The sequence below is a fragment of the Ceratosolen solmsi genome, unplaced genomic scaffold, assembly GCF_000503995.2.
Source record: "Ceratosolen solmsi marchali unplaced genomic scaffold, CerSol_1.0 scaffold11, whole genome shotgun sequence".
Lineage (NCBI taxonomy): Eukaryota > Metazoa > Arthropoda > Insecta > Hymenoptera > Agaonidae > Ceratosolen > Ceratosolen solmsi.
Window position 1 is genome coordinate 14,551,432 of NW_011948416.1, and position 18,589 is coordinate 14,570,020.

An 18,589-nucleotide genomic window follows, 5' to 3' on the forward strand; every position below is an offset into this window, starting at 1 on the left:
CTATTTATTATTGAATACATGCACTATACTGTCCACTTGCCCGCAATCCTCCCTCCCACCATCTGGGAGTTTACACCTAACTCTAGATATTTGGCTCTCCTAGCCCGGTACTCAATTTTTAGACAATCTTGATTAATTTTCAACTACATGAAAGAAAAGAAAATATTCAATATAAAACAAAATAGGAAAAGCTAAACCATTGAATAATACCATTATGTGTGTAACTGATTAAAATTTAAAGTTAACGAACGTATTATACGTCTATATTTATTTTAATGATGTGAAGGATGGAGAAAATGAAAAGGAAAATCTGGATGAAGCCGTAGCATTGAAGTTTAATAGAATTTTTAAACTGACGGTCGCACGTATTTCCTGCAACTTAAAATAATTTAAAATAAAAAACAATTTTAAATTACCTCACTAAAATATACAATAATGATGATGAAACCATGTGATGGAAGTAAACTTCAAAATATATTACGTTACATAAAGTTGCAAAGGAATCCGATAGTCCTACCGAAAAAAAATTATGAAACAAATAACGAAGATTCAAGCAAAACCGATGAAGAGAAAAAGCTTGATGATATACGCAAGATTTTCTTGCAAGTTCGATGCATTTCTTCGCTGTTATTTAATTTTAGCTACAATGACTTTTCAAAATGCTATTTTTATCTTAGATGCTTTAGGGGCAAAATCGACGATTCTTAAAATTCTCGAGCATCGTGTTAAAGCAATCGTGTATCTCACTTTATCGTGCGAGTTATCTTCACTATCCCACTATCCCCTAAGTATTTAAGTCAATGAAAAATTTACGTATGTTTTTCGAGGAAAATTATTCTATCATATTTGATATTATTATGCTTACAGCTTAGAAAAATATATGCGCTTAATGATTGTGCATTTCAATTTATATTTTTCAATATAAATTTCAATATATATATATATATATATATATATATATATATATATATGTATTAATATTTTTAATGATTTTTAAATAATTTTCAAATATTAATGTATTTTCACGCTATATAAACTACTATTTCAACATTTACACATTTTACTTATTAATGTTAATTTTAAATTATCTATTATTTATTAATGAATATTTCACATCCATTTCTTATTAGCTTCATATGTAAGCTATCGCTCTTTTCATAACGAAAGTTTATTAATTTAAGTTTATATCTTATATGCATTTGGTAAGATTTATTTAAATTTGCTTTTACATTATTAGTGATTAATGACTTTATTATGGAAATTTGTATATTAACGAAATTCATGTAAAGCCGACAAATACATTTTTTTAAAGTACAATAAATAGAAATACCTTGTACTAACCAATGGATAAAGGATAAAGTTAGCATATTGTCTTTCGAATTGTGGTCTCTTGAATTCTAAAATATGAAATATATAATTATATATACTCTTGGTCACTTTACCTTCCTTAACTTGAATGTTCTATATCATAATCTGAAAAATTATTTGATTCATTCTCAAACCTTGCTTTATGTGTTATTCGCTTTTTTTATTTACTTTCACTTCATACATTTTTCCTCTTTTTCACAAATTATGTTTTAAGTAAAACTTGAGTTTTTCATTCTGATTTCAATTTGAAAAATTACATAATTATCAAACAACCATATTATAATCGTCGATATATTTATAAAGTTTTTAGCTTCTTTCTACCACGTCACTCTTCATTATTATATTCCCTTTAGTATTTTCTAACTGTATATCTTTAATAGGAGCAATGCACTGGAATCTATCAACACGGAATGTATCAGTACATAAACTTTGTTGTACCAGTACTTTGTTAAAAATTTAAATATGAAAAATACATAATTAATAGTTGCATGTATATCACTAATTTTCCATGATATTATTTTTGTTTTTACGACTGCTATTTTATGTTTGAAAAACTCCATATATTTTTAGGGCTATTTTATAATTTACACTTTCTACAAAAATAAAAAGTTGTTAATAAATTTTATTGGCTGTAATAACGTAATGCTTAATTAACAATTTATACTTAAAGCGTGGGATGTGACAAAGTTTTATATAAGCTACCTTTATTTATATGCAGATTCTTTGACACGAATAGCTATTGCAATAATTGCAAGGACTGTAAAGTTCTCACCGTTGAAGTCCAATTTATCATGATGTTAGCGATTTATCAACAAAAAAGTCCGTCTTGTGCATGATTACTTTATTATGATCGGATAAAATCATTTGTAACTCCTTAATTAATTCATTTGTAATCAATTAATGATGCTTGAATTAGTTGATCAAATCATATATTAAAATATGCATATCGGCAATAGTATATGTCGCTACGTAATATAATAAAATTGAAAGTTGTGAATGTGTGAGAATATCTACTTAATATATTCCGATTGAAATAGAAAGCTAATAGTATATTTTCTGAAATTCGAAACCAAGTGTGACAAAAGAGTATAATAAAAATTTTATTGAAAGAATTTTTTCTCACTATTAATCAAGATTATTGTCGGATGAAAAGAAATGCTATAAATAAATTAATGGACTTTAAAACTGTCTTATATTTTTTAATTATAAGACATCACAGGTATCCATTTATTTGCTCTGGTCTTCTTCACGTTGAAACCAGAGCAGAAATTTTCACTCGTAGCCAAAAACCTTTTTAACGCTTGCCTGAGCCTTGACGGCATTGCCACTATATTTAATAGTTCACGGTTAACTTAAAGCACCGAAGCGTCCGCGTGTTTTACCCAAGTTGAAGTAGATGTCCACTAGTGTAACCGCTTATTTTACTCTTTTCTTCTAGAAAATAGATGACGTCGTTCCAAGCTGATAACAAAATTGATTTTTTTCGCAAGTTCTATCTCAATATTTTCAATAGCCTGACCCTACACACGCTTAAAGCTGACATAGTCCTCAACGATGAGCTGTTTGTCTATTCAGCCGATAAGTGTGTATATATACATACATACATACATACATACATACATACATACATACATACATACATACATACATACATACATACATACATACATACATACATACATACATACATACATACATACATACATACATACATACATACATACATACATACATACATACATACATACATACATACATACATACATACATACATACATACATACATACATACATACATACATACATACATACATACATACATACATACATACATACATACATACATACATACATACATACATATATATATTAGCAATTATTTACATGGCCAATAAAATAATTATTTTTATAAAACAAATTCATAAATAAATGATCGCTACAAATCTAATGCATTCTACATGAAAATGCATTTTCTTTCTTAATTTCTACACTTATCTTAAGGATATTATTAATAATTTCACATTTATATTTTATAAATAATATCAGTAAATACTCCAATAAACAAAATTAAAAATATTAAACAAAACAATTTTAATATTAAAATTATTGAATCTTGTTAAAAATCTTGTTATTATTATTAAAAAAATATTATTAATAAATTGCGCCTTAATCGAAATCTGTAATTTTTACATGTAAGATGTAAATAATATAAACGCAGTGACATATCGATGTCTTTCTAAATGACTGATAAATTAATGATTAAATATTTTTAAATAACTAGAAGATTATAAATTATAGGTAATTACCTATTCAGTTTTTAGCGAAGGAACAATAGTTAATAATAATTTCACAGATATATGGCTAATTAATTACAACTTCCAATAAACTAATACTAAACATTAGCATTAGCTAAAATAGCTTTAAAATACATATTTATACATTTAATTTTAGAAAAAATCATTTTAGATATGCATTGTAATAAGTATATAATAATATTATTTTAAAATATCAAATTTTTCTTCGTTTATTATAAAATTGAATTTAAATCCCTTGGGCTACACAAGATACATAATTATTGAAAAATATACATTAATTAAATCTTATGGTGTTATTAATATTTATGTAATTCTATATTAAAACAAACTTCAAATACTCGAAAAATGGTAAAGTAAAAGATATTTAAATAAAATAAATTTAACTATCTTACCCCATTAAAATGAATAATTATTTGAATAAAATTGATCTATTATATAAATTAAATTCTATGTAGTTTTATGGATTAAAATTAGTAAATAACGAAAGGTATAAAAACAAGTATAATGTATAAAAATTTAATTATAATAATAATTTAATAAAAATAAAATAGTAAATTTGTTTAATTAGCACTAGTTGAATCTACCATTATTTTTTAATAAAATCTTATATAAATATTTTATGGTGTTAGAAAGACATTAGGTGTTAGGCTTCATGAATTTTCATAAAACGAATATCTCTCACGAATATCCATAAAGACCTTGACACATTTTTGGTACAAATATCAAAGAGTTGACATCACATTGAAGTTTTCCTCAAGAGCTTATGTGCATCAGGTGTCTTTCTTTATTCCCAGACCACTCTCTCTCTCTCTCTCTCTCTCTCTCTCTTTCTCTCTCTCTCTCTGTGACGCTCTCATTGTTAAAATAGATTCTACCTTTTGCTTGAATTCTTATTTTCTTCCATGCACTCATCATTCAATCTTACATTCTTTAAATTTCTTTCGTTTTATATAATTACATTCTTTTCTCACTTCTAAATTTCCTTTTAAATCATTCTTTTTCACTTTATTTTGAGCAACGTTTTTTTTACCAATTTTTACCTATATTTATTATTAAATATTATATTTGTTATTATTCGATACACAGAATTCCAACGACTTTTACATCGCCTTTTTAAGTTTTGTGCTTGCCTATGATAGTCCGAATTTCTTGCAATTAATATTTAAAAGATTTACAAAATGATTATATGGTGAATTAGATAAAGTAAAGATAATTTAAGTTCAGTCCAGTCATACAACTCTATTACATTTACAAGCACTCTTTTGTTAAATGAATATTTATTTAAAATATTGAATAAAATATACCAATTTATTCTGAACATTTAAAAAGTCCATAGTACAATACTACATAATTTAAAGCTAATATAATATTAAATTCGCTCTAGATCATCATTGCTCACCAATTTTATTCCCTCCGGCCCTTATACATTTCCATGAGACCTGGATGTATCGATCGTATAGTAGTGACCATATAAAGCAGCTTTTATTAATATAGACATCCTTTGATGAATAGGAAATAGTGTGATTGAATTATTGAATACAGAACAGCATCGTTCTCTAACTCGTATCCACCGTAGACTTAGAATTTAGAAAACGTTAATATATATATATATATATATATATATATATATATGAATATTTTAAATTACTATATATAAAATTTCAGCAAATATCATTCCCCCAAAAATCATTCCTACTCATACACCTAAAATTTTTATTAAAATGTATATTATTGGTAAATATTATGATTTAAAAGATACAGTTAAGTGTATGATACACCAATTAAAATCAGATATATATTTATAATTAAATTGTCAGTAAAAACATATCTGATTAAAGTAGTAACTTAAAATATTCTCTAAAATATTGTAAAATCATGTATCGAAAAGCATTCTGAAATAATTTATACACTATATATAAACAAGATACTAAAATTACATTTTAAATATATAATAACAAAAATTATGTCTGAAATTACAGTGCGATACAGAATTTACACAATATTTAATATTTATTATTTAATATATAGACTATTGAATAATAATTTTAAAAATCTCTAAAAACTTGTTTTTAGTTTCATTTCTAAGAAGGCTGAACTATCTGAAAGTTTTATGAATATTAACAAACAGATAATAGTTTTTCATAATTAATTCTATAAATAAAAAGTTTAGTTTTCTTCGAAAAAAAAAAACAGCTAAATTTTCATTTTTGTATTCAAAATTTTAAGGAAAATATGAACTTTGTATATTTAATGGCTTAATGTGTAATGTAAAAGAATTAATTTATACAGCTGAACGTAAATTTGATTGTTTTATAATTAAAAAAAAACTATTTTATATTAAATATATTGTATTATGTGAAAAATAATTTATTAAAATAATCATAATGAAAGCAAATTTAAATTTCAAATATCAAATTTCAAAATTTAAAATTTAATTGAATTTCAAAAATATTGATGAAAACAACTTTTTCCCAGATGCATAGCGTATATATTTTTTGAAATAAGTAAAAAATCAACATTAACGAAATTTAAAAAATGTAATAAATATAAATATAGTATTATTATCACTATAAACATATTAAATATTTCAGCAATTATTTATTATTTATTATTTATTTATTTTGAATATTTAAGAAAGCACTTTTGTATCAAAAGATTTATATATATAATTATACACTTTTTCATATAAATTACTGTTTATAAACAATTTTATAAATATTTCATTAACAACAAAAATTGTCTTATATTTATTGTTTAATATATTTAAAAATCGTTTAATATTTTTTGTTTATATAAAATATATAAATAATATATAAGTAATTGCACATAATTTAAGGTTGTCTTATTTGTATTATGTTCCAAATAAAAAAAAAAACGTGAATCTGATAATTAATTCATTCTTAATATAGTCTGATATTAAATATACTAAAATGAGACAAACTTAGCCGGATTCTGCAGGCCAGTGTTATAATTCCTTATGTAGTAATGTGGATATAATATTGTAATAATACAATTATCCATAATCTTATATATAGCTTGATATTTAAAAAAATTAATAATACAGTTCATTTGTCATATATTTAGATAGCAAAATGTATTTCTCAACATCAATAGGACAGCTCTATGTTTAAAATATTGTCCTCCAAATCCTGTTTCTTACAATTACATTAAAATTTTTACTTATATTCTTTGCATTCTCTTTATCTATTAGTAAGAATCTAATTACTATAAGAAATTTATCCTATTATTTGCAATAATGAGCACTGAATATTATTAGGCAGGTAATCTTACAATTTGGATTAATAATAAAAAATAATTTAAAAAGTGAGCTGCTTAAATAAAAAAAATTCATAATAAAAATAACTAATATAAATTCGTATTAATTGGTAATGTACTGTTCTTGAACGATATCTTTATTTTGAATTCAAGTGCTTATATTTATTGTTTAACCTATTGTTTCATGTTACAAATATAAATAAACAAAATAAGTCAACATATTATAAATTTACTCTTTAGAACGATAAAATTTGTTCTTACCAATTTCTTTCGTGTCTTCGTATTAAAATTACTAATATTAGTTAGTGGACTTTTAAGATCCTGTCGAAACAAAGAATATAGACACATCGTTTTTGTTAAATTCAACATTGAAGATGCATATAAATTCGAGTGCACTGCCTGTAACTGAATACATACACAAACGAGCAATATGAAAAAGATTTAACAAGATGGCGAGGGATACACGAGAGAATGAACGCCACACGAGTGCACTCAGGCTTTAAGTTCAAAACTATAATTCAAGTGCGCCATCGACAATTGGAATCTATGCCACGAAATGGTGACCTGTTGACGAGTCATATACCGTCACTGGAATAATAGCAGCCCATGAGAAAGATGGCACCAGAATTATAGGAATAAGCAAAAAACGTGTATAAAGACAGATAAACAGAAGAGCAATGATAAAAGAGAAATGGGAATAAAAAATGTGAATTGAATGTCCTAAATACAACGAACACGTTAATTAATTCCGATTGGTTACCAACAAGCTTAGCGATCTTCTAGCTGTCCTCCTCTCGAATCGCTCTTCACTTTATTTACTACCTAATATTTATCTATCTCATCATTCTTATTTCAAGCCCCCTAATATTATTAATTTTATTACTATTACTATTTTTATTATTATTAGTATTATTATTATTATTTTGGTTTACTTGCTACTTTATATTATTTAAATCCATATTGTTATGCTTTATCTTATTTTAAAGAAGCTTCAAGTAGCTAAAGTGATATTGTTATTATTGTTATTGAACTTTTTTAACTTCATTGAAATTATTTTTTATTATAAAATACCCTAATGTAGCTCGATATTATACTCTGAAGTACATCATCATGATAGTTTAAAATGAAATACCATTCGACTTATTGAAATATTTTTTGAAACATTACCATTATAACAACTATAATTTTTTTTTATTTATAAAAATAGGTATACGGTAAATTGGCCACCTTCACACATTTAATTCACACACTCCTTACAAAAATTGAATTTTGTTCGAATTTATTATCTTTAATAAATTTTTTTTAATATATACATCCTTTATATATTCATGAAACGTGATAATATATGTTTTTAAATTATTATAATATATATATATATATCCTAGGTAAATAACTTATGGAATTTTCTTACAAATTGATTTAAATTTATTAAATTTAACAATAAAAATATATCTTACGTACTATAGCTATTGATAAACACGCTTACATAATAAGAATTTCATTAAAACAACTTTTCACATAGTTTAATTTTTATAACTTATATGTAATAATTTCATTTAATCAAAATATTCATTTATAATTTCTCATAATAACTGTGAAATTTAATTACAATATTTCACTTTTATCGATATCTATAGTGGAAAACGTTTCCAGCTAGTGCACGATTCAGTTATATTATAAACGAAATTTACTACTTTCAGTTGTAGTTGTAATATGTTAAATTATCTAATTAATTTCTTAAATAACATAAATATTTCCTATCGATTAAGTAAAATTAACTTTTTAATTTCTTAATATATTCTGTAATATTTAATATAAAACTTATTTTCACGAATATATTCTGTATAAAAGATTATATTAATCAAAATTATGAAAAATGAATTAAAAATATATGCCTTGCCTATAAGATCAAATTATAAAAAATATTTATTAAAAATCATATTATATTTTTATGCTATTACTTTAGATTAATCTATTTCCTAAACTAATTAACTTTTAAGATTAGAGAATGTAAAATATTTTCATAACTTCTCTTTCTATCCTTATAAATTGTTATAAATTATTGTTTATTTTTATTTTAATACTATTATTCTAGTATAATCAAAAATAATATTCGGAAAGAAATGGAACTTTAATATATACAAAATTTATTGGAAATAAATATTTGACTTATATATTATTTTTAATCTCTTAGTATGCATACTTCTATATTTTGTACTCCCCCCCCCCTCTGTCTGCCTCTTCTACAATACATCAGTTTTATATTTTAAGCAATCAAATTGAATAGAAAATGAGAAGCAAAACAATACAATGATTCTATTTTTAACAGTGACCCTTTTATTGCAGTTATGAATTAAGCCGAAATAGACAGAACTAACTATATGCGTGTAGAAAATCTACGTACATTTGCAAAACTAAACAATTTGAAGCTATCCACTTGGTTTCGATTATTTATTAATTCCTTGATTCAAATATCTTGATCATAAATGAACAATATTGTATATTCACTGTCTCTCTACTCCAGGACTATAAATGCGTAACAAGAACAGAGAAGTCCGCCAGTCGCTTCTATTACGTACTCGTATCACTGTGCCCGCTGCCTGACCTAGTCCTTCTCAATACTACTTCGAGCTCTACGGCGACTGTTTCCTTACATTTGTTACGACTGAAAATTGAAAATTTGGCGTGTAATATTTTTTTTCTTTTCGTTCTATTAATTACTTCTGTCTTTTTTTTTAATACTCGGTTCAAAATTTAAATGGATACTCGGTAAAAAGAATATTTTTCAATACAAATGGTAGACCTAAACACAATATAGCAGATTTTTATTTGAATTTTATTCTTAATAAATATGTGCATTACCGAAAGAAAATAAGTTCTATAAATAAATTAAATTTAGCTTGAGCAAATTTTATTTACTATCATAAAATAAATTATACTTGCCGTTGCTAGCGTATTTAAATTTCAAAACAATATTGTCTTTGTTTCAAATAAAAAAAAACGGTATTTACTGTAGAATTTCATATGTTCTATATTCAAATAAGTTTTGGATAAAAACAGACCTATTATTTCTAAATAAAATTTATGTACATTCATACAGTTAACATTTACTTAATGAGAATAGATAAATGCAATGTTTATTGATGAACAAATTATTTTTCTTCTACATAAAATTCACCAATGTATATAATACGTCTATTTATAATCGAAACAATATTAACGAAAATAGTTAATAAATAATTAAAACATATTTTTAAATTATAAAATTATTTTATAAATAGTTTATAATTTATATTTCATCGTCACATAGTTATGTAAAAAGTATGTTACTTCAGAAATAATGTTGCATAATGAGTAAAATATAATTATTATTCATTCTCTTTTAGTTTTGGCAAAAATATTCAAGAAAATACAATTTTTATGTTATGTTATATAGTATCTTATAATTTATATTTATATTAAATTTAAAAATAAGTAGTATAATTATTATTAATTAATAAGAGAACGTTTAATCGTGTTATTTTATTATTATATATGTGATTTTATTTCAAAAAGTTAAAATTAACTTTATAAAATGAGCAGTTTTAGAATGTAGATAAATAAAATTATATCTTCTACTTCAATTACATATAAAGCCGTAACTGCATACAATCTATGCTAATATTGAAAATTAATAAAATATTATTTCGTTTATTCATACTTGTTTATGTATATATATATATAAATATATAACATTAAACAAATTAATTTATAATACCGTTAGATAAAATAATTATTTGTATGAAAGTTGTCCAATGAAGAAAAGAGTACAAAATTGTAATCAAAATAATATAATAATAGAAAAGAATTGATAGAAAAATCGCAAAAAATTAATAAATTTATTTGCTATGGAAAGATACTTGAAGATTAATGAATAAACCAATTTGGTCGTAAAAGAGCCAGGTAATAAGAAAGAATAAAATTTTCTAAATGTCTTAACTTTTTACCTATATATTTATTGATTTTGAACAAAAGCAACTATACGAAGATCTTTTATCCACAATAAATTAATAGATATTAATTTATAGCGCAATGCTAATGTCAATCTATAAATAACTTAATAACTTGCCACATTACAATCCCCCCCCCCTCTATTATCCATCTTTGTTCACAGATTTTAAAGATATTTTAAACTATTGAAATACATATGTTTAACCACCAACCTCAAAAATAGAAATAAATTTCTAGCAAAAGTTATAAAATTAAATTTTATAAACACTGTTTAAATTCTTTTTATGGTCATCTAACAGGAATTGATAATTTTAATGTCACATTCTGATTCTGTTTTTTCATTAGGATTCTGAATTTTAACAAGCCATCGTTTATATACTTTATCGTTTTTATGCTTTAATCATTGTTTTTATAAAACATTAAATCTTATACAATCTAAATAGTATGTGTAAGAACAATTTTCACTTTTACCTACATTATTCAGAATTTGAAGCACAATATTTATTTTACTAATGAAAGAGTACGTGAAATAATTTTTACTAATAGATATTTATAAATTAATCCGAATCAATAGATAATATCATTTTCACAGAACGTATTTTAAGAACAACTGATTAAATGAAAAAACTACTTCGTATATAAACTTAATAGAACATCAGAATGTTATAACTTGTTTTTAAGTAGCAAAATTTCATATCTATAGTGAAAATTTTACTGGAAAAAAATATCGATACATAAACTAAAGATTGATGCAATGCCAAAATAGCATAATATTAAGTATTAAATAAAGATACGAAATAATAAATTGGAAGAAGATAACGATAAAACTAACTTAAAGCATATATATACTATCTCTAAAAATATAATACGAAGAAAGACAAATAAAATGAGTGAAAATTTAAATTGATATCTAACAAAAATATAAATTTTCTTTATAAGATTTTTATTAATAATATTTTTATTAATTTAAAGAAATAATTTTTTGCTATAAAGAATATTTTCTTTATCATGTAGATTTTATGAACTCAATTTAGAATTAATTATTAAGATCTAAACCTGGGTATTGTTATAAAAAAAAAATTTTTTAAATATAATTTTATATTTATATTTTTCATTTAAAATTCTGACGAATTAAACTATAAGCATTTTATTAAAATTGCCTTGGTTGTAATAATTATAACATTACTCATAATTATTCAATATAATAACATTAATAGTTATATAATTATTTGTTTTACAAAAGTCGCAATATCGATATTAAATAACCTATATTTAATGTTTTACACCTGAAGTATATTATTATTATTCATAAATTGGATTTACTATAAAGATATTGCATAAAAATATTTCAAATATATACAAATTCATCCTCGAATTATGATACACGAATCTCTTAAATAAAAAAGGGCCCAAGTAATCTGAAAAAATTAATGATCCCAAATTTTGTATGCGAGGCAGATTATTCATGTATTAATAATAATAAATTTATATTATATAAATCTCATACGGAATTTAATTTACAATATTTTCATATAAATATCTTGTAGGATAAATTCAATAATAGAATATTTTGTATAAAGCATTATAATTTATTTGTTCATATAAACAATCAATGATTTCATGAACAGCAAACATGAATATTTTTTCTGATATATTGACGTTAAAAACTTTCTCAGAAGAAAAAGAGAATATGCAATGGTTTTTGTACAATATTGATTATTCTATATACTTAAAAGACACAAATAAATTTCTAGAATAAACTCGGATATTTTAATATACTGAAAAATAAAAATGTATTATCTATAATAAGCAAAAAAAATTTTATGTATAATATAATTTACATAAACTATATGAATTTTATTATATTCACAAAGGTAATTAATTATATATGAAAATCCACGATGTTGAAATTATTTTAGTTGAAATTATAATAGAATATATTACGTAATTAAATAAATGATATTGCTATATGTCTAATTTATTATATTAAAAATGCTTGATAGTTTTAAAAATATGATTGTAAAAAAAAAACTATTATTTCAAAAACATTAGATTAGTAGATTATTAGATAATGAAAAAACTTACTGTTTCAAAATTTTTATTAACATACGAGATTTATTTAACATCTAAACATATTTATCATTTTGAGATGCAATGTTAACCTTAAGATCAGGCTAAATATAATTAAAAATATTAATGTACATGATAAAAAATATATAAACTTTTAACTCGAAAATATAAAAATGTTAAAAAGTTGAATGAAAATTAAAAATTTTAATTAATAAACATATCATTTTATGAATTAAGAAATAATGATTAATAAATAATGTCAATTTCGGTTACTAAATAATTAAGATAAAATCGTATTCTAACGGATAAATAAATTTTTCTTTTATCATCGATCAAATATTATCGTCTTCTTTATCATATTTTGTAATAATATAATTTATTGAAAATCTTAGACATACAATTTTTTGAAAGAAAATATATTCTATGAATTTAAATATTTACAAAATTTAAGTAATTTCTTCTTATATTATTCATAATTTCCTTTATAACATAATCAAATACAAATACATTTAATATAATAAAATTAAAATATTAATTGGCATCATTACTTAGAGCTTTTTTGTACGAATACAATTTCATTATAGGAAAAATACATTGTACGTGAATAAATTGCGCACATACTTATAATAAAAAATGTACATACAAATGTAAATTAAAATATTATTTATAATATGTAACGATAATCAAATTAATTTTTATTACATCAATATTTATTAATATTGGCTGTATTTGAATTGAAAATTAAAAATTTTAAACATATTTTTAATTCATTTTATTGTTATAGTTATATTTCAGAATAATTTTATTCTTCTCTCGCCCTAATAAATCAGATAACCATAAAGATCATAAAAGATAAAAAAGGATATAATTAAATAAATAATAAACACTACAAATTTTAATATAATTATATTTTTCCTTTTTTCGTTCAATTTTTCTATTTAAGGATTTATCATAAACTGAAGTATGTGATTTCTAGTAATATTTAAGAAAAATTACTCATAACAAACATTTTTCTTAATAAATATAATAACAAGATAATACTGCATTTAACATACATTTAAATCATTTAATTTATTTAAACTATATATTAATGTGTAATTGAAAATAATGCGTAATTTAAATGTATAGGTTTAATAATAATAAAATTTATGTATTGAATTGAGTCCCTTATAAAACTTAGAAAGTAAAATTTTTTGCAAACGTATAGTTCAGGTATACTGTCTTTATAGATAATTTGTATTTCTGTATTATGCTTACTGCGAATAATGTGTAACACTTAAAATATCTAGTTAAAAAGTCAATATTATCTATTAAAATGCAATTAAATATATATATTTGAACTCTCCTAAAAATATTTTAATTGATTAAAATTTATTTTACAGGTTTCAAGGAGTACAGGAATACTGTCGCATTTTGTCAATCTAAACATAGTTACGCCCGAAGCATTTATATTAGGGAGTGAAGAACATCATGTCGACGTAGGATCTATAATAAATCTAGTCTGTATTATAGAAAAGGTAAAAAAATCACCTCTTAAGGACAGTTTCATGCATTACTTCATAAATTAAAATATAAATAAAATCAAGAAAATTATTGAAGACAAGGAATAAATAGTCAATAGAGTGGTAATTAATCGGAAATCGAATCGGAACCCTAAAAGCTGTCACTAAATTAAATTTTAAAGTAGCTACTTTACTAAATGTTTTAAAATAAGTACGATGATGATCAAACTCTATTAAACATCGTCATAAATATTGTTCATTGATGAATGCGACTAAATTCTTCAAAATTAACTACATTGTCTTGTTCGCCTGTATCTTTATGTACATTTCAATCTTCCCTTACCTTCATCATTCAAACATATTACTTACGACTATGAAAATAATTATAAAACATGTTTTGTCTTTCATATCTTTTCATTATTGTATAATTAATATAAACATTTTTAATGATATATTGCGGTCCTCGCATTAAAGCTTTTTATTTAAATATAAGGATAAAATATGAAAAAGTAATTAAAAAATAATAATTTAAGTACTAAATTACATTTGTAAATTATATTCTAAACTAATTATATCTATTTTCAATCTCAGATATCATGATACTGAGTTACATGATACTAGTTCATGATACTATAATGAAATATCCTTAAGGAAGAATTTACATAATAATAAAAATAAATATAAAAACATGATATTGTTATTATTTATTAATTGAAATCTTAATAATCTTGGAATCTTAATTAATAATATTTCAATTGTTATCTATGTTAAGAAGATTTTAACAGTAGATTATATGTTTATACGAAAACATAATCATTTACATTCGTAACACGTAATACAATCGAATGTAATTACCAATAAGTATCTTTTGCGCTCATCAAGCAATAACTTGTAATTATTATATAAAATTTCAAGATATACTTTGGAAGTTTACAAATTAATTTATACGAAATAGAAAATGACGATACAGCCTTAACACAATTTTAGTTATACCAATATGAGATTGTACAAAAATTAAAAACAGATGTTATTTATAAGTATAACAATATGGATTTTTAAAATTTATACAAATATTTAACGACAATAGTAAACAAGCCATATCTGCCTTACTCAAATATATTTTTAATGTCGCAATTATTTACCATAAACATTAACTAACACCACTGTAACATATCTCACATATACATCATGATTGAATGCAAATTGAAGAAGCATAAATTGCAATTACTTTAAAGGAAGGTACGTTTTTATTTTCAACATTAATTAATTTTCAATCGTAACTTACCCATGCCGCCAACAGGTACCCTACACATATGTACACGTTTATGTATGCACGCATTTATACGAACGCGCGCGTTCGTGTATGTATGTTTGTGTGCTTGTGTGCGTGCGCGCGCGCGCGTGTGTGCGTGTGTATGTGCGTGTGTGTGTGTGTAGAGTTATATATTGTCGGATGTGCGTTGATTTGTTACAACTTTTATTTTTTGCACACCCTTAATTTAAATTCAGAAAGGAATTTTATTTTCATTCGTAACTTATAGCTACATGAAATATTTTTCATTTTTTTAACTTATAATATATATTTGTAAAATATTCAAATTAATAAATTACTTCTTAATTATAATTTTTACTATTTTACATACAATAATTTACAATATACATATGAACGTATTGTAATAATAATTTAAATATATTAAATATTATTTATTCAAGTATAAAAAGAGTCTATATATAATGTATAAAATTAATTTAAATATTCTTACATATAAATTTAATTATTTAAAAGTTTTTTTAAGAAATAATCCAATTATTTTGTTCTTTCTAAGAGATATTCACGAACTTTCTTCACTATTCATGTATTCTTATTCTAATGGAATAAAAAATGAAAACTGTTTGGCTAAAATTTTATAAATATTTTGTTTCCTTTATGAAATTTTTATGAAATTAATGGATTTGTCGTTTAATTACGAATACTTTATCCAATGAATTTAATAAATAAGCAATATATACATAATATTAATGAAGATTAATAAGTGAAACAATGTAATTAAAATATTTTGTGATTGTATCTTTACACATAACGATTAAAAAAATAATACTACGCTAATAACATCAACTTCAAAATACTATTTTTTTTAACTATACCTGGAATATTAATTATTTTCCCAATGCAATTGTTTTTATAATAAATAAAGCAAGCTTTTAGATTAAATATAAATTCAGAAATATATTACTTATAGTTGTAATTAATGAGAATTTTATTGTCATACTGTATTTTATACTATTCCATTATAGAATACGAATATAAGTGAATTTTATAATAAATTTGGTAGATATTCATTTTAAATACATTGACAATGGATTACTAAATTTATGCTTTAAAAATTGATAAAAATTACCTTAAATAATAAGTTTTAACTATTTCATGGATACGCAGAACTATAATATGCTCTTGTTCAACCAGTAATGACTAGATTAAATTAGGTAGTGAGAGCTTTCTCACTGATATCTCAAATAAAGTTTAAGAGTACCAATTATAATTCCATCTACCCTCAAGTGTTCAGACGGTTAGGATTTATGCATTGTAAGGCTACAATTACATTTAATAAAATCAGAATAAGCTGCATCTCATTACCTCCTTGTAGTCAAGCAACTTCTGCATTCAATATCCTCCAGAATTACGACTCAAAACAAAATTCTTCCTGCTCTTCAGCCAATATACGCGGCTTTTCTTTCCGTGTGACTCAACGCTCAGTCACAATTTTGCATGCAAGAAGTGATAGACTAAACCGATAATCAAAATATACAGACGTTTTTATAATGTATTTAATTCAATATATAAATATTCATAAAACTTCTTTCAATACAATCTTGTCCTAAATGATTAATTTGAAAGAATTGTTAAAAAAAAAGTTAGTATTATAAAAAATCCTCCTAGTAGAACTTATAACTTTATAACAATAAAAAAACAACCAATAAATGAATATTTAAATCGATTAATTATGAAAAGTATATCAATAGTTTTAAAATATAAACTACTTTAATGAATTTTTATGACAAATAAATAGTAATTATCGCGTAGCGTATTCTGCAATAGAACTTTCAAGCTACTATATTATTTGTATATAAATATACTATAATACTATAATAAGTAAATATATATACATAATACTAGAAAATTATTTTTATAATTAAATTATAAAAAATGTTTAAATCTGAGCAAATTCTAAAATCACGATGAACTTATATAATATACATTATTATATTATAATATCATTTCTATTAATGAAAATTTTCTAAGACTTTAAATTCCTTCATAAAAATTACTTATATTCAATACAAATAATGTAATAAAAATATATATATATATAAATATATTTTTATGTGGTAATTTTTATAAAAAATTAATTATGTATAAAAATATTGAACACAATATATTCTTTACATACTACAAATTTTTAATAAATGCATTTTAAATGATAAATTTTCATAAATTAATATAAATACTTAAAAAAATTATACAGTTAACTTATACAATATTGGATATTACAAATAAATTGTCAAATAAATAATCAATGCGTGCATGATAAAAAAATCAATATTTTATTTTTCGACCTTACAATTCGGTGATTTATAACATTCCAAAAATCAATTATTTCTCCAGCGATCATTGATGTTATTAATTAAAAAAAACACCAGATGATTAGTTATCTTAAAGACAAAATTTTACTAGGCAAATAAATTTTATTTCACAAATGATATTAATTATTCTCGATAATAATAAATATGTGTGGTAGTTTAATCCCTATTGTACTTTCTTAATATGGTAACTTATTTTTCTCATCAACACAAAGAAAAAGGAATCATAAACTTTTATAGACATTCGTTAGTATCTCTTACAAAATAAATTACACTCAATGCGTTGCTTTAAAGAAGTATGAATATGATAAAATTTGTTGAAAAGGTTTCACATGATAAACTTTTATACTTACTTTGGCTACTTTATATATTGGTTCATCCATTTTAAAAAAGAATTAAATAGAATAAAAATTCAAAATAAAACAATCA

The 18,589-nt window shown here is 22.7% G+C and overlaps 1 protein-coding gene across 3 annotated transcripts in view; it reads left to right on the top strand.

The window, feature by feature from the left end:
* The window catches only part of dpr12 (defective proboscis extension response 12), a 140,102-nt gene that overhangs the window by 106,193 nt on the left and 15,320 nt on the right, over nucleotides 1–18,589 (top strand). For all 3 annotated transcript variants that reach the window (XM_011495989.1, XM_011495990.1, XM_011495991.1), the window contains exon 5: nucleotides 14,402–14,536. In XM_011495989.1, coding sequence (XP_011494291.1) covers nucleotides 14,402–14,536 — 135 coding nt within the window. The remainder of the gene's footprint in view (nucleotides 1–14,401; nucleotides 14,537–18,589) is intronic.